Here is a 26,970-nt window from a genome sequence, read left to right as displayed (position 1 = left end):
TTTGTCTGTTATTCATTTTTGATCCCATTATCCGTGCCATTCCGAATAAGGAATTCGGCTTTAGGCACACACCTAATTATTACATTACATATTTTAATTTTACATGCAACATAGATAAGGTCATAGAAAGTAACGGCTACACGCAATTTTGTAATCCTAAAAATCATGTCGTATTGCAAACTGTTTGTACGCATTATGGTTAATGCATGCTCAACTAGTCCATTGTTTCCAACAGCACCGACTAGTGGTTGAAGTAGTCAATCACTCGACTACTCGACAAGTCTATGCAAGCCCTATTGCATACATAGGGAAGTCAATGGCTACCGTCAGTTGTTTGGTTACCAACATTCTTCAAAATACCTTCTAAAATACCTTTTGTGTTCAACTGAAGAAATTCATACAGGTTTGGAACAACACGAGTGTGAGTAAATAATGACAGAATTTTCAATTTTGTGTCAACTATCCCTTTCAGTTTACATCCGAGACATTATTTAAACATTTTTATTAATGGACAAATAAAAAGCACATCAAAAACAACAATTCTGAATATCTCTCCTACATGTAAGCACTGTAATGGTGAAATTCTGTATTTTTTTTTTAAACCCAAATTTGATTTTAATAATGGGTTCTTCAAAATGTTCTGAGCAAAAGGTAGTTCCAGTCCTCAAGGCCCTGTCATTCTTGCCCCAGTTAAGACTTTAGCTGTGACTGATGACCGATGCAGAGGCCGGACTCAAGATTTATCGGGACAATAAATGAGAGGGGCTGCTCATTGCAGCGGACTGCGATTACTCAAACGTTTGGCACCGACGAGAACATCAAACATCTGTCCATACATTTTTACAGAGGACACAGCTTGAGAATCCTATATGTTTAACATTCACAGTAATGGCACACACTAGTATTCAGATCAGTGCTGCTTACACAAGAAATGCCCATAATTTACAAGTAACACATGTTGTTGTTTATAATGAATTCATGAGCCTACATTTCAAACCGTTTCTAAGCCAAGCCCCTTCTGTTCTCAATGGTAAGCCCCCCACTGTGATGAAATCAGTGAGGGGAATTTATGATGTCATAAATTGGCCAGCTAATGAATTGGATTTGAATATCAATGAATATTTTCTATCTGTTGTTTTGCATCAATAGTTCTCACAATGCTATTACACTAGTATTGACTTTGGCACTTTTCACAAAACTGCTGATTTTTCTATTGCATATATTCCACTCAAAAACAAAGATACAGTATGATCAGTGTAGCTGGATTCACAAATGAACAAGTCTTATAAACCAGGTCTTTTAATGAGTCAGTCACAAGTTATTGGTTTGCATCAGTCTGAATGAATCTTAATGAAGAAAAATCAAATCTGAATGAATCACTGGATCTATTAAAAATAAATCACAAACTCTCTGGTTTGAATGAGTCTAATGAATCCTTTTTAAATGAACTCTAATCAGTATTATCAGTTACTTAATAAACATCTGAACCACAAGTTATCACTTATAGTCATACTCAATTCAAAATCAAGGAAAGAACTGTTTTTTGTTTGAATACCTAGCATTACTTACTGGAAAAGTTAAAAATTTTAATCTTGACACTTTAAGCCATTAAAATGTTTAATTCAGTAATTTTAATTTATTTAATGTATTCAATAATGATAATTAATATGAAGAAGTTATCAAATGTATGCACAAAATCTAATATTTTTTAATATTTATTAATAATGTAACATTTTAACATTTTAAAGATTCAGTTTATTAAATTATAATTTCATAGTAAATATATTTTAATATTTATATATTATAGAAATACATATGTACAAACACACCAATGCTGTTTAAGTATGATTGAGATTCTACTGAATTCTACTAGATTCAGTTAATATTAATATATTTTGAATTAATATTGAGTTAGTTTTTGTAATTAAAAAAATGCCTAAGTAGTTTTTATTTCAGTTAAAATAAATGAAAATGAGAAATGTTGAATGGCAACTATGATACAATAAGTTTAGCCTTTTCTATTTTATTTCAGCTAAAATTGATTTCAAGTGACTAAAATGTTTTTACATTTAGTTAACAATAGTAAAATATAATACTGTATCTTTTGAATTATACACTGTATCTCTATTTTGTACAAAACATTTTATTACACCATCCCAAAACTTGCTTTGATAGCGCCCCTGAAACAGAATAATACACTTGGATTAATCACCAAATGCACAAATATGTGTACACTGATTGTCCTCACCACCGTAATTGATTCTAGAAAACAAAATGAAGGTATCTTTGTGAGAGGACATTTGTGTAAAATAATATATGAGGAGTCAAGGCGGAGAGTCTGTGTTATCATGGGCACACCTGCAGACACTTCATCACAGGGCATGCTAATTTTTAGAGCATTGTGAAGCATTGTGGAAACACAGAGGATGCATTATATAATTAGTTTCTAGTGGGACCACTTATGTCAAGTCTCTGTGTTTATTTAGTGGGTGAGCCAAATAACAATATATTTTGTGTCCTTATCTGTCCTTATAAAAATCTAAAGCCATGCCAGCTACTGCAACCTGTATTAAATCTAAAAAACATGAACATGGAAGTTGTAGCTTTTGGTGTCCCCGACGTGATATAATCCCTATATGAAGCCAGCTCCATCTTGACTTTGGTGTCTTGATTAATGGTGCAGAATGTCTCGAGTCACTCCCGAATGTTTTGGGGAGCCGGTATCCCATTTGTAATGCTGGTGCATAGACACCCGCGATACGAGGCAGATGCTTTCGAATTGGCTGCCTGAGGTCAGCTCTGACCTATCACATCCATCTAGGCTGTGTGACTAGGGAAACATTACTAATCCTTGGGCTGACATTCTGAATTCGATTGCGGAGTCAAAGATATGGAATTAATGCAGGTGTTTCAGTGAGCGGGACTTGATTATCCTGACACCTGACCGACGATCACCTTGTCTAATTGTTAAAATGCTCTCCTTCCTCTGACTTTCTGCATAGTTTTCAGGGCATATTCCAGCTGTCGGCTCTCACCTCCCTGCTACCACCAGCGGAGGGAATTGGGTTCTGTTGCTGTCACTTCCCATCCGCTTCCAGGCAGAATCCGCAGTCCCTCTGTGTCCCAACATGCCGCAGCCGCCTCTCGTTTAGTTTTTTCTGTCTGATGTGATATTGATGACAGATCTTTCCAGGCCACTTTGATTCTGTTCTACATGAAAACTTCATGACGGTTTAATTTCCTGTTGGTTTGATGATAAATTCATTCTAATTGCCATGTCGATGTCATTGCCCAAGACGTCTTAAGAGATTCCAAAGAGCAAATGTGTTTTCGGCTCTGCTTTTCTTGTTATTCGTTTTACATGCAGGCGCTTTTGCAGTTAGAACTGACCTGTCACTGTACTTATACAAGTGAAAATGTAATTATACTACAAACATGAATTATACATAATTTCATCCTGGTTTCATGCCAAAGAATATGTTTTCCATTTTTCAGTCTGTGTGTGAGCTTTTCATTTTTATTAAACACCATGATATACTTAAGTGCTACGCCTTCAGGTTTCAAGTATACATTACAGATAAAAAGTTTGGGGCTGGTGAGAATTTTGTTTTTAATGTTTTGAAAGAATTCTTACACTCGCCAATGCTGCATTTTTTGAAAATCTCATTTATTTCTGTGATGACAAAGCTGAATTTTCAGCAGCCATTACTCTAGACTCTAGTGTCACATGATCCTTCAAAAATCTGATTCTAATAGTAATTAGAATAATAAATTATAATGTGTTGATTTGCCAACACTGAACTCACGAGACGTCTGAATTTGTTTATAAAAAAAATCTGTAACACGTTACAATAATGTTCTATTTATTAAACTATTTAACTACATTATTTAACATTTACTATTACTAAACTGCACTTCTACAACATTGTTAATTTTAACATTTAGGCTATAGCCTTCATTGTTGAAATCAAAAGTTGTACAGTATTTGTTAACATTGTTAATGTACTGTGAAGTAACATTACCAAACAATGAACAGCTGTGTTTTTATAAACTAAGATAAACAAAGATTAATAAATATAGTAACAAAAGTATTGCTTGTGGTAAGTTCATGTTAGTTAATATGTTAACAATTCAAACCATATCCTAAAATTACTAACAAATAAATTACTCCAATTTAAATAATACTCTGATGTTTAAATAATTTAAAATGAGAATGTAAGTGTGCTCACCCCATTTTTGTTTGTAAAAAAAAATTAGATTAGATTTCATATCGCAATATATATCGCAGAAAAATAAAATATCGCAATGTCATTTTTTCCCCAATATTGTGAAGCCTTAATATATATATATAAACTCTTAATATACACTAATTTGACATTTTTATAACAATGACTGATTACTTCAGTATGTAAAATGTCATAACTCCCCAAAAATGAATATTTTATTTCAGATTAATTCTAGGGATGCAACGATACTATTTTTTCAGAACCGATCTGATCCCGGAAATTCGGAGTATCTGGCGATAACGATCCAATCCGATACAGCGCAGTTTTTTTTTAAATCAATGTAGAATTTCTATACTTCTCTGTGTTGACCTGATCATCACTCTTTTGTGTGTTAAACACAATCTATTACATATACACCACTTCATTTGAAAAAATATATAATCATAATCTATGACAAAAATACTATTCTAAACTAGATTAGTGGATAATTCAGCAGCAAAAGATAGATTTTAGAAAAATCACGGGTGCATGATAATTTAATAAAATCAAGTGAAATATTTTATTTACAAATAAAAGTGAATAAGTCTAAAATCTGGTCAAATGTTACACATTGCTCTTTGTATTGTTGTAAAATACATTCATGTATATACATTTATATAGAAATCTAAAAGACATTTCTTTTAAATGTATAGCACAGTAATAAAGGCAGCAACATGCGATAGATTGGACAGAACAAGAAAGACTATTAATAATCTTTGATTGCACAGAAAAATATTATAATACTAAAGGCACCCATATAGAGTGGCACAGAGCACTTATGCGCATCCCGTGTGCAGAATGACGAGCTTGAAACAACACTGAGTCACAGTGTGAAGGCTGTGCAGCCCTCTGAGTCCACATTAAACAGTTAGTACAAAACACAAGCTGCTCGGCTCGTGTTCATCTTCAGTTCTCTCTTCACAGCCATTCAGTCAGTATACTGTTTGAGTTAATGAATTACTCCGGGATATTGGTTAATTTTGACTCCAAGAAAGTGTTAGCCACATTAAAAAAGTAAATAACTTAAGTAATATATGGATTAATGCTTACTGGAGATGCGAACCATTTCAAACAATTGAGTCCGATTTGGTGAACTGGTTCAACCGGTTCACTAAGAAGAGCCAGTTCAATCGAACGATTAGTTTGCGAACCGGACATCACTAGCACAAAGTGAAGAGATATTGATACATAGTGTATTATTATGTGCGTTAATTTATTGAGCCTTTTCTTTGAACAGTTTTTAACCTCAGTTATGTGTGCTCTTGATGAGAGTTTCATTGTTTTGACAGTAGTAACCGAATGCGACACACAGTTTGATCTCGTCTGACAGTTTGCCTCGTCTGACAGATACCCGATCCGCAAAAAATCCCAGTATCGGAGCTGATACCGATCCTGAGTATCGGATCGATGCATCCCTAATTATTTCATTAATAAATCATAATAATTCATGATATTTGTAAAAAATACTTTTATTTTAAAACATTTTTGAAATAACTGTGAAGATGTGTACAGTCAGATTTATTTAAACAAACATTTGGGGGTGTTGCACCATATGACATTTTAGATTAAAGTTGATTAAAGGCCCTTTCACACCGGATGCGTAACGAAAAAGCGAAACGAAAAAGCGAATAGTTCGCGTGCGAATAGTTCGCGTCAAAACCATTCACATCAGCCGCGACGCAAATTTGCGATGTCTGTGACGTCCAGAGAGCTTCAACATTCCAAAACTTTCGCGCCGACAGTTGAGAAAATGGACACTTCAACATCATCATCCAGTGAAGACGAGCTTTTCATTTTCTTTAAAAGACAGAAAAGAAGGTTTTGGGTGCACCCAGTCCTAAAGAACAGAGTCTGAAGGGGAGTATGCCAATCTTGTACAGGAGCTAAAACTTTATCATGGCCGGTTCCGCACTTACTTTCGGATGTCTGTGGGACAATTCGAGGAGCTCCTTCAGATAGTGGCACCGCATCTGACGAGACAAACCACAAACTTCAGGGAACCAATTGATCCGGAGCAGCGTCTGGCAGTCTGCTTAAGGTGAGCTGTCCTCTTAAAAACATCAGCCCATAGAACTACTGCTAAAATTCGCGTTCTGCAGCGTCTGTGAACACAAAGCCCGCCTACTTTGATTTGATTAGTCATCTCAAATATTCTGACACTTTGACGGGCAATGACAGGCCAATGAGACTCAGATGAAGCCTTTTTGTCGCCTCAAAAGTAAAAAAAAATCGACATCGAAGCGAAAAAAATAAAAGTCGTTTTTTTGCCTCAGCACATTCGCGTTCGGTGTGAAAGCACTCATTACACAAACAGCTGATCAAAAAATAATACCATCGCGCGAATTATTCGCGCGTCAAAATCGCGTCCAGTGTGAAAGGACCTTTACTCTTAAAAATGGCATAAAATTTTGAAACATGAGCTTGGAATTTTATATATGTTACACTAGATTTTTAGTTTTAAATGTTTCTCTTTTCACCACACACTCTTATTTGTCATTGAGCCACATGTGATCTACAGTGTCATCTTGTTTTACTGCATGGTCTTCAATGTGCTAAACAAAAAAGTCTGCTCACCTTCCATCAGCAGGGCATGTTTCCTCAGTCCTGCTGTCGTGAGACTAAAGCCTGGCAGTCTTGGTACTAATACATAATGGCAGACATGCGGCTATTCTTTCTCAGTATCAAAACCTGTCTGATTACCTGCCTTTTATCAGATAAAGCCACAGGGCAAAGAACAAGATAAAACAGCAGCATTGCCTCATTTGAAGAGATCAGGCTATAGTTAGCAGAAGCTTTTTAACCAAAGAAACAAAACAACTGAAGAAATCAATATTTCTTTAATAGCTTCAGACACGCAGAGTAGCAAATTACACAAAATTAAAAGTGAGTGGGGTAAATAGTTAAATGACAAACAAGACTAAGGAAATACTGAGGGAGCGGTGGAGTTCAAGAAAAGATTGTCTTCTTATGCAGGGGGTAAATTGTCGATTGGATACACTAAGATTTTCTTCCTAAGCCTTAAAATTCAATCTGAAGAGCAGAATCTATTAGTTGTTATGAAATAACTGCATTTTTGAAAGGCCAAAGCCTCGAGACCTCTGCACGCACCGATAGAGAAATTGTATCCGGCTATCTTGTTAGAAAATGCCAAAGTACAGTGACTGCTTTTTATTGTCAATTTGGTTTGTAAGCCATGAGATGATTTTACTGTTTTTGCTCGTTTTTTGTTTGTAAACTTTATTGTTTACTGGATTCTGTGCTTTTTTACGACATTTCTTCAGCCAGGGTTACTGACTGGCATGTGGTGTAGCCCACTACAGGTGATGTAAGGTCGTAGAAACACGGAGGACTGTGTCTTTCAAAAGCAATTACTCCAGAACACCTACTTTCATCTGGCCATGAAGAAACTCCTACCTTATGAAATATGTCTTGAAATTACTCGGGTGTCATAGCAACAACTGAAGGCAAAAAGACATACGACCACATGAAGATAAGTGCAGGCCAGTCCACGCAAGACTAAAACTAAATTGAAGAAAAAGGAACACAACTAATGTACTTGGAAAAGCTGTAAATGGCAAATATAATTACAAAAAGCTCTCATTTGCTTCTAGGATACAGTACTAAAGCAAGCTGAAAAGCAAGTAATGAGAGAAAAAGACTCTGTATTACATATTTCCATTATGTTCACTTCACAGCTGTATTCAAAAACAAATGTACAGTGAAATTAACATGAACAAATATCTCTAACGAGCCAGATCTTTTAATATATCGATCAGAAAGACTTATTGCTTTGAATAAGCAATACTTTCTGATTCACTTACTGTAAGATTTTAGAAAGTTTGGTCATATGACAACCTTTTTTTATTTTATTTTTTTTGCAAACGTTTAGTACTTAACAAAAACAAACGATCAGAGTCTGATTCATGAATAATTGGCTCTAATGAGTCGGTACCTTTGAATCATTATAAAAGATTTATTCATTTGAATCAGTCTAATAAATCCTTCATTTGATGAACTCACTGAATCCATTAGATCGGTTACTTAACATCTGACTCATTTAATAAACCACAAGTCTTTCAGTCATGCTCGACTTTAAATGAAGCTTTTGTGTATTTAAACATTTTAAAAGCTTTTTAAAACTGGTAGGTGAGATTCACTTAGCAGAAGATTGATGCTTACAAAAACAAATGTACACAGTCTGATTCATGAACAAATTACTCCAGTGAGACATTTCTTTTATTGACTCACTCAAAAAGACTTGCTAGTTTGATGAGTCCTTGATCTAATGAACTCATTAACATCGGATCCACTGAATGAACATCTGATTCACTTACTGAACTGCAACTCTTTCAATCATCTAACCCTTTGACTAAAAATGCAGCTTTGCGTATTTAAAGATTTCAGAAACTCCAGTTTGTTTATATGACAACCTGTAGTCTAGATTCACTAGTCATTTGTGTTTACAGAAGTTGCTTTTTAAATAACTATTTAAATAAATAGCTATTTAAATAACACACAGCAGCTCGGAGCTAATCTCACCAACTCTAAATTTCCCCAGCGTCCGTCACCTCGTAACACATTCGCACACGTGACCTCAGTCACTGATGGAACCTCTAGCAACATCCCAAATCCTGTGAGTGACACTTCAGCCACACTCACTGAGCAGCGTAATCTCACGGATCAGACTGGAATCTGAAAGCCCCAGCTATGGATGCTCTGGTGGGCTTAGAGGCAGTGGCACCAAAGCCTGGATGAGTCCCACCTCAGCCCCTCCTTATTCTTACCATCCACACATGCTGGACTGGCTCTGGTTGTGCCGGCAATCTGGCCCTTCCTGCAGGCACACCTGGCCGTCTGCCGGGCGATGGTCCTCCTTGGCTGACTGCTGTCCCTGTCCAGAGTCACGATTTCACATGTACCCGCCACCAGCTGACCTGAATGAAGGACAAAGAGTTTAGAGAAATGTCAGCTGGGCTTTCAATACAACCTGGATGACAATCAAATCTTTAAGAAAATGTGAATGGTGCCAAATTCCCTGCTACAGTGCTAGAATGATGTGGCTGGTTGCCAGGCTGTTGCTTAAATGTTCGGAGTGGTTTTTAGCATGTTTCTGTGATTATGAAGGTTTTATGGGTGGTTGAGGGCCCAAGTCAGTAATACTGGTCCTTTAATGTGTGCCAGGTCTAGGGCTGTATGTTTTCAGGGCTGTCTAGGGCTGCGATTTATTTAAATAAATGTACACCCTGCATGTTTCCGAGTGAAGCGCAGCACTGTGTTTATTTACAGACGAGCAGCTTATGAGCTGGTGTTTTCAGTGTCTCAAATCAGCTCATTTCACAGAACTAGGGCTTAGGACTGTGCAAAAAATCGAATGCGATTTTCATGTGCATCTCATCAGTAAAGACGCTCCTGTAATTAGAAGTATATCTCCAGCACGTGCGTTCAGATCAGGGTTGCCAGGTTTTCACAACAAATCCTGCACAGTTGCTTCTCAAAACCTGTCCAAAACTAGTCCAATTTAGTTTCCAGGAGGTTCCCCAATAAAAATTGCTTCCCGGGATTAAAATATAAGTTTTTTGGCAGGGTTGCATTGTAAAGTTAGTATTTTAGGCGCTAAATTTCACGTTATTGGTATTGTTGCTTCAACCCGCGGACATGAAAAACAACCACAGACTTGGCAACACTGGTTGGCATTTACTACACAGAGTAATTCTCTGACAATCTACACAAAATCGATTTTAAAATCGCAGGCATACATACAACGTCATAACATTTTGATCTGAACAAAAAATTACATCTGTTTAATATATAAAAAAGTGCTTACAAGATTCCTAAACAAAACAAAACAATTGTAAAATAAAATAAATACAGATGTTGAACCTTTCCACTTGGATTTCACAGGTTTTTCATTTTGTATTTATGTTCTGCGTGGAATCGCAGAAACTGCGTCGCAAGCACCACCCCAACTGCACAAAACGCCCCCAAAATGAGAGAAAGCTGCAGCCGTGCTGCGCTGTGACCCTACCGCCCACCTTGCCTCGTGCGAGCCTCTTCACACCGAACCAGAAACAGGACAGTTCTTTCATCCTCCATTACTAGCAGTGATATTAATGCTAACATTAGTGGCATGCCCTAATGCTAGTATTTCCTGTCACTCTCACTGTCGTTCAGAGATGAAGACTGCCATGAATCTTGTATGATTTTTTTTAATTTAAATATTAACACAACGGTTTTGAAAATCGATACACTATCGCCAAACAAAATATCACGATACTCACGTACATCAATATTTTCTTACACCCCTACACAGTACATGTAAATGCGTCACACAGACTCTTCTCTGCTCTGCTTACAGCGCATACAACCAAAGATTAAATTATTGGGTGAACGGCCCCTTTAATTGCATTTGGGAATGCAACATACACCAAACATCTCCCCATCATTCTATTTAATAAGAAGCTTCTATAAACAGCTGTTTACAAAAATAGAGGAATAATAGTATTTTAATATTTACAGTTGTACTGTAAAATAATTGTTTTTTTCTTAAATGCTCTTTATTTTACAATGAAATATTACACAAATATTACAATTAGTAATATTTCTTATTGTTCAATTAAGGTCGTTATTGTTATTATTGTAGTTTATTAATAATAGTAATAATTAGTAATGGTAATACTAGTATTAAAGTGACAAGTTAATATTTATAATATTAATATATGTTAACAATATGTATAACCCAATATATAATTTTTGCATTTTTGCAAAACAGCATTTTTAATTGCAATCCCAGTTTATCAGAAAAATTTGATTTTTCCCCAAATTATGCAGCCCAACTCAGGTTCCTTCTTCAGTGTAAAATATGGATTTTTTTATTTTGCTCAATTTATCTTCTGGCAGGTGAAAATAATTGCTAAGAAAAGTAATAGCATGGTGCATGATTTGATAGCATAATTGTAGCAGAAATGGTGAGAGATGAGTAGGGATGAGGGAGGGATGAGCGATGTGGTTGAGGTACATACACAGTATAAGCCTTTAATGATTAGTGAACCAACTTTGATAGCAGTGACAGTGTTCTTCTATAGATATGTCAGAAGCGAGCCCTCAAACTGATTCATATGTATTATTAACTATTTTATAAAAATCAGAAAGACGGAAAATAAGCAAAATGTACAGGAAAAAAGAATCGGAGCATATCGCACTCCAGATTTGAACCTGCGTCTCCCATATGAGCACCGCAGTGCACTGTATTTGTAACTAGCCCACAGCTTTGATAGAATAAATGGATTTTTATGGTGCTGAGCTGTTAGTTTCCCTACTAATATTGTAGACTGAGGCATCACCCTTGTTAGCAGACTGATGGGGACCAAGTTCTGCTGAAGCTGCACACTGCAGCCATTGTTCAATGTTCCTCTATTATCCTGCACCTGCATGAACAAGAATCTATACACACGCTCACATCAAGCCACTGCAATATGCTGGATATGGACCTGTGACGGTGAATCATTTCCTAGCAGTGACCGTGTCAAAGGAAAAAGCTTGATGAATCAGGGTGGGCTGCAGATCCACAAACCCAGACAGATAAGCAGGGTACAACCTCTTGAGAGAGTGCTTATGTTAGATGATGATTAATCCAGCGCCAGGATGCCTCAACACCCCCAACCTCCTTACAAAATAAGGCTTATGTATATAATTAGGTTATCCATTGCCAAGCTTTCAACAGGCAGTCGGTCACAACTGGTCATTTTATTATTACCTGAAAGACAAACACTTATTCATCTAACCACTACCACAGATCATAGAGAGCTATCTCTTTCAGGAATATAACTGATTATTAGTTTTGTTATAACCATACATCCAGTAAGCAATTTCACATCATTTCAACCCTTAAATAAAAATATTTTATATAAAATATATATATTTTATATAATATATAAAATATATTTATATATATATATATATATATACGTATAAATAGCAATAAGAGAGTAAAAATAGAATAGAAAATAATAATAATAATACAAAAACGTATAGTAATTATTAAAAAATATTAATAATAAAAACTAATATCAATAATCTTTAATGATAAAAGTAATCAATAATAACGAAGAATAGAATAAAGTAAACATAATATTTTCATTTTTAATTAATTTATTAATTTATTCGTTCATTCATTATTCTTGAGGTCACCAGAAACCACCAGAATTTAGCTTTTCACCTCCACTCCCCCCTCTGGTCTTTATAATTTAATGGTCAGTTTTCTCACTGTTTCTGTACACTGTAAAAAAAATCTAAAAGTCAGAAAACTTTAGGAGATTTTAGATTTTTTTTTTCAACTTGATGTTTTAAGTCAACAAAAAGCCAAATATCTTCTACAAAAACAAGTAAAAAAACTCAAAAATCTCCTGATGCTGGTTGTCTTAAACCGTTAAGTTTTCACCTTTTGATTTTTTATAGCTGACTGATAAAGCGTGGACTTGATTCCCAAAACCAAAGTATTAATAAAGAATTGTATATTTATTAAACTGCTTTAATAAATATATTAATGGCTGAATTATATTGTGACAGATGCACCACAGACACTAGAATCAAACTAAAAAGATCATAGATAAGTAAACTCTACAGCCAGTAATAAAATGAAAATAATGAAGTAAAATAAAATAAATGCTGCCTGGGGGATGTCTGAGTTACAGTTCAAAGAAAAATATGCTACATAAACAGATAGAATCAGTCTGAAATGATCAAGGATATTGTTAAAAGTAAACTAATGTTCATAACATGGTAATCCATACTCAGTAATAAAACAACTAAATAAATGTGATTTATTTTGAGTTCTCCAAGTAACGGTACGTTTTATAGTACTTTTATCTCAGAAGATCAAAGAAAATTAGATTCCTTGTGATATGGCCGCTTTAAACCCCATCTACGCTACAATTACGTTCACTACTGAAGAAAGCGTCCTATCAGAGAACTGCATCTGAACATTGCAATCATTAGCAGTATGTAGTCTGTGAGCCACTGTGATCAAGTGTAGCTGTGAATGACATATGAAGGTGTTTGTCTGTAGCACATGATGGATTATAGCATCTTCTCGGTTTGATAGGACGGCCGCTAGAGTTATTGACATGTAAAATTACCTGTATGTCTGTGTATGTATCCAGCTCAAGTTTGATCTACAGTGTGTGTAATGGTTCATCTGACCAAACATGCATGAGCTCCGACACAAACGATGATGGATGGCGCTTCCACCACAACAGACGTGGCATCAGTGTAGAGGTGCTGAATGAAAAAGCACATCCAGGCCAGATTGGTTTGGTCTGCATATCTGTTTTTTATACACAAATAAAAAATACAGCTTTTTTACATTTATGAGCATAGCTGGAAATCTGTTTGCCCCAGGTGGCTAGAGAAAAGAAGCCATAACTTTCAGAAGCACATGGAGTCCTCGCTCTCAGTCCATCACTGATTCATCAGGATGCGAAGCAAGCCCATCACCTTTTATTACACTCAATATTTCAGGTGACGTTTGAAACTGAGATGGAAATATTGCACGTTTGTTAAAATAAACACAAAAAATCGGAAGGAAGGTTCTCCAGACGACCCTTGTTGCTAGCAGCTCCCATCATAAAATACCAAGAGAACTTACAATTCAATCTATTTCTGACCAACTCAGTTGCTGGAGCGCTTCAGTCATTATTGGAACATTTTCAAAGGGTGATTTGATTTTTTTCCCGCCTCTCGATCTGTTTTCCTCTTCTCCAGACATCATTTCTCACTCTCCTTTTCTTTCTCTCTCTCTCTCTCTCTCTCCGCAAAATCAAATATCAGCATTCCTCTGAGTTACAAGAATAAGAAGGCATTGCTCTGGTGTCTGCTCTAATAGCTGTACGTTGGCTTTTTCTCTCTTCAAAGACTCCGAATGGAACTGAGGCTCTGGGTAAAGTGGAATGGTTTATATGACAGGGCAGACACTTCAGCATTACATCATCACAGAATATGATGCGAGCGCGACTGGCGGGAAATGAATGTGGGTGGAAACTCCTCGTTATCAAAGTTGCTCTGTAGTGAATAATGTATTCTTCAAAATAAACTCTCTGATTCTGCAGACATGGGACAAAACAGGCTACGGATGTGAAAAAATAAACGTTTATGTAGAGAGTAATCCTTCTGGGTTTCTTGCTGCTTCCGATTCTCACAAAAAATGTTTCTTGCTCGCTGTAACTTAAAGTGTCAGGCCATCTAAAAAAAAAAGTCATGTGTACTCAGTTATTTATAATAAACATTTGCAAATTGTAATTTCATCTACAAATAAAAATTAATTGTGAATACAGAAACAAAAGTTTCAAAATGATTTTCTACTATTGAATTGTCACCACAGACCACAGATCCATATTTTGCATCATGCATGCATTAAATGCACTCATATTAAAAATTTTGGCAGCTACAAATATAACAGGCAAAAACATTTTTTTTTATATATATAGGGCCTTCAACTAACATTTTGCCACATGTGATAAAATTTACCAGGCAAGTTTTTTTTACAATGTAATTCGCCAAAACTGAGCATTTTGACAATTGTGTGTTTAAGTCCAATGAAGCACTACTGGTGCACTGTCTGAAGTGGCTCAGAAAACAGCCGAATGCGCAGCCTTTTAAATTATACTTCACTGTGTTTAGGCAGCGTAACCCCAGGTATGTGTCGCCGCATTCTCGGGTTATCAAGAATAAAGAAGAGAAAAGTTCATCTTCGTAAATGAAGCAGCAAAATCTTCTCAGGTAAAGTTATTAGAACCGTGTCTAGGGACAAGCTGGCCATCACTGCTCTTTTGCTCTCTGCTCGTTTGTATCCTATTATTTGATTAGGTCTTGTGGTTTATGACAGAACAGCTAATCTCGATGATCTTGTCTTCAGAAAATATTATTTTATTTGCTTATGTCAGAAGCAGTAAATCTCTTTAAAACTGGCTGTTGTTTTCACTTCATTGCATTGTTATAATTCATAACAGTTGTACCCACCAATGGCGACTGACACTTTTACATAGACTCGCCAACGCAGATTTTTACTCGCATTTGGCACTTGGCGAGTGTTCATTATAAGCCCTGTATATATATACACTCACCTAAAGGATTATTAGGAACACCATACTAATACTGTGTTTGACCCCCTTTCGCCTTCAGAACTGCCTTAATTCTACGTGGCATTGATTCAACAAGGTGCTGAAAGCATTCTTTAGAAATGTTGGCCCATATTGATAGGAAAGCATCTTGCAGTTGATGGAGATTTGTGGGATGCACATCCAGGGCACGAAGCTCCCCTTCCACCACATCCCAAAGATGCTCTATTGGGTTGAGATCTGGTGACTGAGGGGGCCATTTTAGTACAGTGAACTCATTGTCATGTTCAAGAAACCAATTTAAAAATGATTCGAGCTTTGTGACATGGTGCATTATCCTGCTGGAAGTAGCCATCAGAGGATGGGTACATGGTGGTCATAAAGGGATAGACATGGTCAGAAACAATGCTCAGGTAGGCCGTGGCATTTAAACGATGCCAAATTGGCACTAAGGGGCCTAAAGTGTGCCAAGAAAACATCCCCCACACCATTACACCACCACCACCAGCCTGCACAGTGGTAACAAGGCATGATGGATCCATGTTCTCATTCTGTTTACGCCAAATTCTGACTCTACCATCTGAATGTCTCAACAGAAATCCAGACTCAACTGTCCAATTTTGGTGAGCTCATGCAAATTGTAGCCTCTTTTTCCTATTTGTAGTGGAGATGAGTGGTACCCGGTGGGGTCTTCTGCTGTTGTAGCACATCCGCCTCAAGGTTGTGCGTGTTGTGGCTTCACAAATGCTTTGCTGCATACCTCGGTTGTAACGAGTGGTTATTTCAGTCAACGTTGCTCTTCTATCAGCTTGAATCAGTCGAACCATTCTCCTCTGACCTCTAGCATCAACAAGGCATTTTCGCCCACAGAACTGCCGCATACTGGATGTTTTTCCCTTTTCACACCATTCTTTGTAAACCCTAGAAATGTTGTGCGTGAAAATCCCAGTAACTGAGCAGATTTTGAAATACTCAGACCGGCCTGTCTGGCACCAACAACCATGCCACGCTCAAAATTGCTTAAATCACCTTTATTTCCCATTCTGACATTCAGTTTGGAGTTCAGGAGATTGTCTTGACCAGGACCACACCCTTAATGCATTGAAGCAACTGCCATGTGATTGGTTGATTAGATAATTGCATTAATGAGAAATTGAACAGGTGTTCCTAATAATCCTTTAGGTGAGTGTACATATATATATTTATATATTTATATATATATATATATATATATATATATATTTATATATATATATATATTTATATATATATATATATATATATATATATATATATATATATATATATATATATGTATGTATATATTCAAAATACTGTAAAAACAGCAATATAGTTAAATGTTATTAGAATTTAAAGGACCAGAAATTATTTTTATATGCTAATTTGCTGTTAAAACAGCTAATTATTTGATAAAAGAGTATTTCTTTGAAACAGAAATCTGATTTAATGCATTCTTGCTAAATTAAAATATTAATTTCTTTAAAATGAAAAAACTAAATTACAATTAGCCCAAGGTTTTTGTAAATTTTTATTTCTTGTTTATTTTTCCTAATTTGCAATTTTAGGTGGTAAATGGAAAACGTAATACCATCTTTTGCAAAAGCAATGAAAAAAGAAAGAAAGAAAGAAATGGTACATTTGTGTTAAAAATCTTCTAATAATAATCTCTGATTAATATAAAACTGCAAATGTGGCAACTTAAATCTAATAGCATACAAAACTTTTGGACCAAACCAGTGCACAGCTTTTCCCCCTTTCTAAAAAACATTATCTTCTCATCCTGTTGTGTTTGACAACACCCAGCCTTTCTCTCTGTTTCTTTGTGGCGCCCTGGAGGTGAGCCTCACTCCAAAGCTGGAAGAAAAAGATTCACCATTCATCTCCAACTTCAGGCCCAAAAAGGCCGTAATGACTGGGCTCTGATAGATGCTGGAGAGAGAGGAGTCCATAGAGCCATTCATCGAGGCTAATCAGCATGCCAAGAGCAAAGCCTGGCTCTGCAGTGACTGAATGCAGACTCTCTCACTCATTCATTTGGCCCTGCCGTGGCTTTAAGACAAACCCAACGTGGCCTTCTCTGCTGTTTGCTGCCACCTTTCCTCGACTGCCCTTTTTTCTCCTGTGTCCCGTGAGTCAGAGTAAACAATTGTTACAGTGTAAGAACATTGGGCTAATTCAGAGGAAAAGACACAATGTGAGATGACAGTATTAATAAGCAGGTTCACCCCAGGACGAGCTATTATGACATCGTTAACACTGCAAGAATGCAAGTCGACACTTTGCTAATGGTCACGGGGCCAAAACGCTCCGATAAGCTTCAGATTTGCTCACATTGTTCTAAAACGCCTCTAAGTGCTGCAGCTTAGATGTGTTAAGCAGTGTAACTTGTGAAAGTTGATACGCCCTCCCTGTCTGTTTAAATAGACCCGCTGACAGCGAAATGTCTGATTCATCTCCAACCTCTTCGAGCGCTCTCCCCAGGATCTCCTGTATACTTCAGTGCATGCGTTTTAAGGATGAAAGGGCTGCCAACCATGCATCTCGGAGATGGAGACTTGTTGGCTGTGCTGATCTGAAATTCAAAAGCTATCCTTTACAGGCTGTCAGAAAAGTGATGGAGTGAAAAGGGAGTCTATCATCAGGGGACCAATGCTGGACTCCACCAGCGCCGCACGATGCTATCAGCCTTCATTTTCATGCCAAGATCGTTCAGTTCAATTCTATAACCGAAAGCTTTATGCTGCACTTATTGCCTTGCAATGCGAGTCAGTTGGCCTCATTTGACTGTTAGATGTTTTCATTAAGAAACAGCACCGGTGACAAAGGCATATATAAATAATGTCATGTTCGGAGGCACGAGAAGACAGGAGTTTTAAGAAGACAATTAGGGTATTGCAGATTAATTAGGGTTAGGGTATTAAACACGGAGTTAAACACAGAGTTGGAGATTGGCCCGGGAATCCAGGAAGTCAAAATCAAGACAAAAAAACTGAAAGGTCAGATGAGTACAATAAGTTTATGTAATGTAATGCAAGTTCATGTTGTGAATTGAGAGGGATGAAAACAAGCTACAGCAAACGTCCATTTATTTATTTATTAAATAATCTTAATTCATGTGTTTTTATTGTATAAAATAACTGCAATTTATGAAATAAATGTAAAAAATTTAGTTTCTTTTGGTTTTCATTAGTTTAATCAAACTATACCTATAACTACATAGCAATGGGCAAGTCTTTCATTCCTAGGGAATGCAAAAAAGTAAAAAACTGAATACCTTGAATGCAATGTCAGTCACTTTGTAATAAATGTGACTGATAAATGTTTAAAAGAAGAGTTCAGATGCAAAAGCCTCCAAGTACCGTCTGACATTCTTCTAAAATGAGCACTTTTCTCAGGCTCCTATAGGTTTATGTTCAGTTATTTCACTTTAATGGCATTGAAAATAACATTTATTGTCATTAAAGTGAAATTACTATACATACACATAGGTGCCTGATGAAAATGGTCATTTTTGAAGACAATTTCAAATGGCACTTGGAGGCTTTTTCATCTGAACTCTTCAAATGTACATTTAAAATGGTGAATGCAAGTCTCTGTTTCTAAGTCTGCCTCCATCCCTTAGAGACTGTAATAAACAAGACCATGAAAAAGAAAGACCACTTGACGTCAAATTCAAGACAAAAAAACAGTAAAGTCAAATATGATACAACACAAAGTAGAATTGTTAGAGAGACCTCATGACTTTTTAACTAGTAAAAAAAAATCACAGAGAACACAGGTAGAGCATTGTGTTAGCATTGTAGAAGGTTGTGGGTTCAATTCCCAGGGAACACATAAACTATTTAAAAAAATGTATAGCCTAAATGCACTGTAAGTCGCTTTGGATAAAAGTGTCTGCTAAATGCATGAATGTAAATGTAGAGAAGAGAAAAGCTATAACAAATGTTCATTTATAACATTGGGTCGGGTGGCTTTTGAGCATTGGTTGGCTTTAGATTTTCGGTGTTTCAAACTCTTTCAAATGTTATAGTTGGACATTATCAGTTGTTTTTCACCAATTCTACATGTTGAATCAGTGGCATAGCTCTAGTGCAACTCTTTTGCCTCAATGCAAGCGATATGAGGCAAGGCAACGCCACAGTCTGCTTTCCTTAGCACTAGTTCTTTGGCATTGGTTTGGTGTGTCCCTACCCTTAGATACTGTGGCAAGCCCATAAAAATACTCAGTACAGCTTTTATATTGAGTAGGCAGAATTATTGCAACCTGAAATTGAGAAATTTAGATCCTGCATCATATATTTTAGGTCAAATTTTTTTATGACTAGTCCTGCAATTCAGCCAATTGCTATATCATGATATCAGCTGCCAATAACCTGCTTAAAGGGATAGTTCACCCAAAAATGAAAATTATGTCATTAATAACTCACCCTCATGTCGTTCCAAAACTGTAAGACCTCCATTTATCTTCGGAACACAGTTTAAGATATTTTATTAAGAGTTATTCCTCTTCACAATTCCGTGGACTCAACCCTGCATTCACTCCTGGACTTAACATCTCCATTGTAAATAAACTCAGAGTTTTGCGTCGCTCCCGTTATGTCTATCGGAGTACACGCAGATGCTTTGTTTACCATCAGCAGCCTGAGCAGTGCATTCCGTCGATCTGGACACGTCATCAGAGCGCTGCCACCAAGAGGCTATTTTATTCCAAGCGGGACAGAAAACGCGGAGTGGATCACAGCCTACTCCGGCCCCTACAGAGACATTCTGCTATCACAAATCCAGCGTCCCCTGTAAAAATTTAATTTTTAAATGCACAATCCCTTAACAACAAGGCATCTTTTATTCATGACCATATAATCAACGAGCAGATACACTTCATGTGCCTAGTTGAAACCTGGCAACAACCAGAAGTTTATTCTAGTCTCAATGAAGCCTGTCCCTGTGGCTACACCTACCTCAGCAAGGCCCGCACCACTGGCCGAGGTGGTGGCCTTGCCGTTGTGCACCGGGTAGATTTTGAGTTGTCCTCCCTTTCCCTGCCTGTCCATTCCTCTTTTGAATGCCTTGCATTCAAATGTAAACCGCCACTTTCCACTACAATGCTTCTGATTTACCGGCCTCCAAAACCGAATCCAGCTTTCAGTTCCGAGATGTATGATCTTCTCACCACACTTTACACAACCCCAGGGAATATCATCATACTTGGTGATTTTAATATTCATGTAAACAACTCTTCTTCCTACTCTGTAGCTGAATTTAATAATCTTCTTGACAGTCTTAATTTCACCCAACATGTCAATGTCCCAACACACTCCAGAGGCCACACTCTTGATTTGTTGATCACCAACTCTACCTTAATCACCAATCTCTCGGTGCACGTTCTGGGCGTGTCAGACCATAAGGCCATCACATTGGAGTTACCCACTCTGTTCCCCATCAGTAAGCCCAGCAGAAAAATCAGTTTTAGGAACCTTAAAAATATCAACCCAGTCACCCTGACTACTGACCTCTGCCATCTCTTTGCTGCAAACCCCCTTTCAGTCACTAATTCTGTGGATCTCTACAATTCATCACTCAGCTCACTTCTGGACCGCCATGCCCCAGTCAAGTCCAGAACCGTCACCTTCACATGCTCAGCCCCCTGGTACACCAAGGAGCTGCGGCTACAAAAGAGAACAGGGCGTGTCCTCGAACGGCGTTTCAAGGACTCAGGACTCGCTGTTCACAAGCTAGCCTACTGGGAACATCAGAAGGCCTACAGCAAGTCCCTCAGTGACACACGGTCCCGGTTCTACTCCCACATAATCAACAATAGCCCTGGAAACTCCAAGCAACTTTTCTCAACTGTAAATCATCTCCTCAAACCCCAGACTCCCCTATACTTCGATAATATGCAGGAGCGGTGCAACAGCTTCATCCGATTCTTTAAAACAAAAGTAGGAAAGATATGCTCCATTCTCTCCAGCCCCCCCACTGTATCTGCTTCACCGCCCCCCCCCCCTCTCTCTCTTCACCCTAGTTTTTCTACCCCCCCAGTAATATCCACTGACCCTCAATCTGGGACTACCCAGCTCCTCTGCTGTTTCAAGGATATCACTCAGCATGAAATTGAAGTCCTGCTAAGGAAGATGAAGCCATCCACCTGTGACCTGGATCCATTTCCCTCAGCCCTGATAAAAAGTCACTCTTCTGCAATAAGTCCCATGATCACCAATATCATCAATCAGTCTCTTTGGTCCGGCCATGTCCCCACGTCTCTGAAAAAAGCGGTCATCAAGCCACTACTCAAAAAGCCCAGCCTTGATCCAGAAGTTCCTGCTAACTACCGCCCCATCTCCAACCTCCCTTTCCTGTCAAAGGTGTTGGAAAAGGTAGTTTCCGACCAACTCCACAACCATCTCATAACTAACAGTCTTTATGAGAAGTTCCAGTCTGGTTTTCGCTCTGGCCACAGTACAGAAACTGCCTTGGTCAGAGTCACTAATGACCTACTGATGAAAGGCTGATGCTGGATCTCCATCACTTCTCATCCTTCTCGACCTCACTGCAGCATTTGACACCGTGGATCACCATATCCTTCTACACCGCCTCCACTCCTCTATTGGACTCTCTGATACTACCTTGGCTTGGTTTACATCATATCTCACGGACAGAACAGAGTATGTTTCCCTGGGTGGTGCTAAATCGGACACACACTCTGTCACTTGTGGTGTCCCTCAAGGATCAGTCCTTGGCCCCACCCTCTTCACACTGTACATGCTCCCCCTTGGTTATGTCATCAGCCGGCATGGAATATCTTTCCATTGCTACGCTGATGACACTCAACTCTACATTAAAACAAACCCAAGCCACTCTGCAGTCCTCTCCACAATTTCCACCTGCCTGGAGGAGATAAAAAAAGGCGTGGATGACGGCTAACTTTCTGCAACTCAATAGCTCAAAAATGGAAGCCATTCTTGTTGGCACTCCACATCAGACCCGGTCATCCACCATCACCAGCATCACCTTCTCCGGCCATGACATCCATCTTTCATCCTCAGTCACAAACCTTGGTGTTAGAATGGATCCTCACTTGACCTATGAGGCCTACATTAAACAGCTATGCAAAACCTCATTCATTCACCTCAGGAATATTGCAAAACTTCGTCCCATACTCACTCTCCCTGATGCAGAAAAACTTGTCCACGCCTTTGTATCCTCCAGGCTGGACTACTGCAATGCACTCCTCATCGGGATCCCAAGTAAGAACATCCAGCAGTTGCAATATATTCAGAACTGTGCTGCGAGGATCCTGATGGGGGTGCGGAAGTACCACCACATCACACCCATCCTAAAATCCCTCCACTGGCTTCCTGTCCAGTACAGGATTGAATTCAAAGTTTCCCTTCTGACCCACCAGTGCCTCCATGGAACTGCCCCCTTATATCTCAAACAACTCATCACCCCCCTTTCCTCCTCACGCCATCTCCGCTCTGGACAGGCCTACCTCCTCCAGCCTCCGAGGACAAGGCTTCGAACTATGGGCGATCGCGCTTCTGTTCAGCTTCACCCAGTCTGTGGAATGCTCTCCCTGTCCATCTAAGGGCCCCACAAACTGTTGACTCTTTTAAAAAAGGACTTAAAACCCATCTTTTTAGAAAAGCCTATGGCTAAAAGTGCTATTTTTATGTCTTTGTTTTCTTTTTACGCTAATTTTAAAGTTTATAGTATATAGTTTGTTGTTTTATGTGCATTGTAGCACTTTGAGGTCATTGAATTGATGTAAAGTGCGTTACAATTTTTTTTTATTATTATTATTATTATTATATTTTAGATTTAGTCCGAGAGCTCTCAGTCCCTCCACTGAAGCTGTGTGTCATTATCTGGCTCGGCTCTGTGTTCATCTTCAGTTCTCTCTTCACAGCAGTTCAGTCAGTGTACTGTTTGAGTAAATTAATTACTCCGGGATATTGGTTTGTTTGAACTCAGAGGGAGTGTCAGCCACATTAAAAAAGTTAACAGCTTAAGTCATTTGTGGATTAATGCGTATTAGAGACGCGAACCGTTTAAAACGATTCAGTTCGATTTGGTGAACTGTTTCAAAAAGATCCGGTTACATCGAATGATTCGTTCACGAACCGGATATGACAAACTGCTTTGTTTTTAACTGTCTCACAACAGACACGGAAGAGAAGACAATGCTGAATAAAGTCGTAGTTTTTGCTATTTTTGGACCAAAATGTATTTTCGATGCTTCAAAAAACTCTAACTGACCCTCTGATGTCACATGGACTACTTTGATGATGTTTTTCTTACCTTTTTGGACATGGACAGTAGAACGTACACACAGTTTCAATGGAGGGACTAAGAGCTCTCGGACTAAATCTAAAATATCTGAAACTGTGTTCCAAAAGTAAACAAAGGTCTTACAGGTTTGAAACAACATGAGGGTAAGTTATTAATGACATAATTTTGCAAATTGGGCGAACTAACCCTTTAAGAGCTAAGGATACTTTATCTAGCCAGTATATATCCCTTCCTGTCACCCTATACACCTATTATCCTTGTCTAGATTGCGCAGTAGTCAGAGGGAGGGTTGGCGGGGGACGAGGGTCTCCTTTAGAGTCAGTAATGACAGTCAGACTGAGATTGGACCTGATGCCAGGTCAGTCTGGTTGGCCTCAGAGCTCAGCAGGCAGCCAAAATCATTGCTTCCCAAGTCCAATCATACCAAAAAGCCCCTGCAAAGTGTGACTGCAAGACGTCTGCTTGTACAGACTCCTGGGGAGTGCTTTAAACTAATTTATTTAGAATAATTAAAACTTTCACAGAACACTTTAAGACACGCAAGCCTTCCACAGACCTGCCACATCCAGTGTTCCACTTTGTTAATTACTCCATGGTTTTAGTCTGGCATCCATCCTCTTTCAAGCCATTTCCATCAATTAGCAACTGCTGGGGAGTTCAGGTGGCCACAGTAATGGTGATCTTTGTAGCCAAATGTTCATTTGAAATGCTTAGCGTTGCATTGTATGGGGTTTTTGAGCATTTCTTTCCGTTCCCTTATATTGTCATCATGACCTGAACTAATTGGTCAGACGAGATTTAGTTTGAACTGAGCAGCCAAACACAACAAAATATGAATTTTAAATGTTCAGTATAAGTCTCTGTTTCTGAATCTGCCTCCATCTCCTTCGAGACTGTGGTAAACCCAAGACCATGAAAAGGAAAGTCCACTTGAAGTCAAATTCAAGACACAAAACAAAAAGGTCAATTATAAGAAAATGTCTAGAGTTGTTAGACAGACCCCATGACTTTTAAGTTGTAAAAAATACAATAAATTGCAAGTTCATTATTTAAAAAATAATTGGCCGAAGTTCACGTTTGAATTGAGAGAGATGAAACAAGATACACATAAAAAGGTCCATTTATTTATTTAACTTAAAAAAACAACTATAAAATGTAATTTATTTTATAAAATAACTATAATATATATAATAAGTTTTTATTTCGAATGGGCTGAATATATGTTAAAAAAATTATTTGCTAATTTATTTTTATTTTTTTTTAATTGTAATTCATTTGTACAGGGGCATCTTAATAAATTCAATGTCGTGGAAAAGTTCATTTATTTCACATCAACGTGCATGTTCTGCGTCAGCAGCACCACACGTATGCGTCAATAATGGGAGTGGACTTTCCCGGGAGAGAGGAAATCCTTGAATAATGTTGTTATTTTTGTGTTCTTTGTGCACAAAAAGTATTCTCATAACTTTGTAAAATTACAGTTAAACCCCTGATGTCACACTGACTGTTTTAACCATGTGCTTACTATCTTTCTGTGCCTTGACCGTGGTATGACCCTTGCTGTATATGCAGGGCCAGAAAGCTCTCAGTTTTCTGCAAAAATCTTAATTTGTGTTCCGAAGATGAACAGAGGTCCTATGCGTTTGGAACTGAGTTTTCATTTCTTGCTGAACTATCCCTTTAAGGTACAACCCGAATTCCGGAAAAGTTGGGACGTTTTTTAAATTTTAATAAAATGAAAACTAAAAGACTTTCAAATCACATGAGCCAATATTTTATTCACAATAGAACATAGATAACATAGCAAATGTTTAAACTGAGAAAGTTTACAATTTTATGCACAAAATGAGCTCATTTCAATTTTGATTTCTGCTACAGGTCTCAAAATAGTTGGGACGGGGCATGTTTACCATGGTGTAGCATCTCCTTTTCTTTTCAAAACAGTTTGAAGACGTCTGGGCATTGAGGCTATGAGTTGCTGGAGTTTTGCTGTTGGAATTTGGTCACATTCTTGCCTTATATAGATTTCCAGCTGCTGAAGAGTTTGTGGTCGTCTTTGACGTATTTTTCATTTAATGATGCGCCAAATGTTCTCTATAGGTGAAAGATCTGGACTGCAGGCAGGCCAGGTTAGCACCCGGACTCTTCTACGACGAAGCCATGCTGTTGTTATAGCAGCAGTATGTGGTTTTGCATTGTCCTGCTGAAATAAACAAGGCCTTCCCTGAAATAGACGTTGTTTGGAGGGAAGCATATGTTGCTCTAAAACCTTTATATACCTTTCAGCATTCACAGAGCCTTCCAAAACATGCAAGCTGCCCATACCGTATGCACTTATGCACCCCCATACCATCAGAGATGCTGGCTTTTGAACTGAACGCTGATAACATGCTGGAAGGTCTCCCTCCTCTTTAGCCCGGAGGACACGGCGTCCGTGATTTCCAACAAGAATGTCAAATTTGAGCCTTGGCCCACAGGACACGACGGCGCTTCTGGACCATGTTCACATATGGCTTCCTTTTTGCATGATAGAGCTTTAGTTGGCATCTGCTGATGGCACGGCGGATTGTGTTTACCGACAGTGGTTTCTGAAAGTATTCCTGGGCCCATTTAGTAATGTCATTGACACAATCATGCCGATGAGTGATGGAGTGTCGTCTGAGAGCCCGAAGACCACGGGCATCCAATAAAGGTCTCCGGCCTTGTCCCTTACGCACAGAGATTTCTCCAGTTTCTCTGAATCTTTTGATGATGTTATGCACTGTAGATGATGAGATTTGCAAAGCCTTTGCAATTTGACGTTGAGGAACATTGTTTTTTAAAGTTTTCCACAATTTTTTTACGCAGTCTTTCACAGATTGGAGAGCCTCTGCCCATCTTTACTTCTGAGAGACTCTGCTTCTCTAAGACAAAGCTTTTATAGCTAATCATGTTACAGACCTGATATCAATTAACTTAATTAATCACTAGATGTTCTCCCAGCTGAATCTTTTCAAAACTGCTTGCTTTTTTAGCCATTTGTTGCCCCCGTGCCAACTTTTTTGAGACCTGTAGCAGGCATTAAATTTTAAATGAGCTAATTAAGTGGATAAAAGTGTAAAATTTCTCAGTTTAAACATTTGCTACGTTATCTATGTTCTATTGTGAATAAAATATTGGCTCATGTGATTTGAAATTCCTTTAGTTTTCATTTTATTAAAATGTAAAAAACGTCCCAACTTTTCCGGAATTCGGGTTGTATTTATTTATAATAATTATTTTATTATCTGTTATTTTATTTTATT

General features: G+C 37.9%; 2 protein-coding genes across 3 annotated transcripts in view; one reads left to right on the top strand and one right to left on the bottom strand.

The window, feature by feature from the left end:
* LOC132124693 (proline-rich protein 5-like) overlaps positions 1 to 26,970 on the top strand; it is a 106,212-nt gene that overhangs the window by 24,225 nt on the left and 55,017 nt on the right. The window lies entirely within an intron of this gene.
* The window catches only part of LOC132124694 (chemokine-like protein TAFA-5), a 63,028-nt gene that overhangs the window by 6,228 nt on the left and 29,830 nt on the right, over positions 1 to 26,970 (bottom strand). For both annotated transcript variants that reach the window (XM_059535826.1, XM_059535825.1), the window contains exon 2: positions 9,050 to 9,199. In XM_059535826.1, coding sequence (XP_059391809.1) covers positions 9,050 to 9,199 — 150 coding nt within the window. The remainder of the gene's footprint in view (positions 1 to 9,049; positions 9,200 to 26,970) is intronic.

The sequence above is a fragment of the Carassius carassius genome, chromosome 43 (genome assembly GCF_963082965.1).
Source record: "Carassius carassius chromosome 43, fCarCar2.1, whole genome shotgun sequence".
Classification (NCBI taxonomy): domain Eukaryota; kingdom Metazoa; phylum Chordata; class Actinopteri; order Cypriniformes; family Cyprinidae; genus Carassius; species Carassius carassius.
Note: the sequence above shows the minus strand (reverse complement) of the source record. Positions and strands in the feature narration are given on the sequence as shown.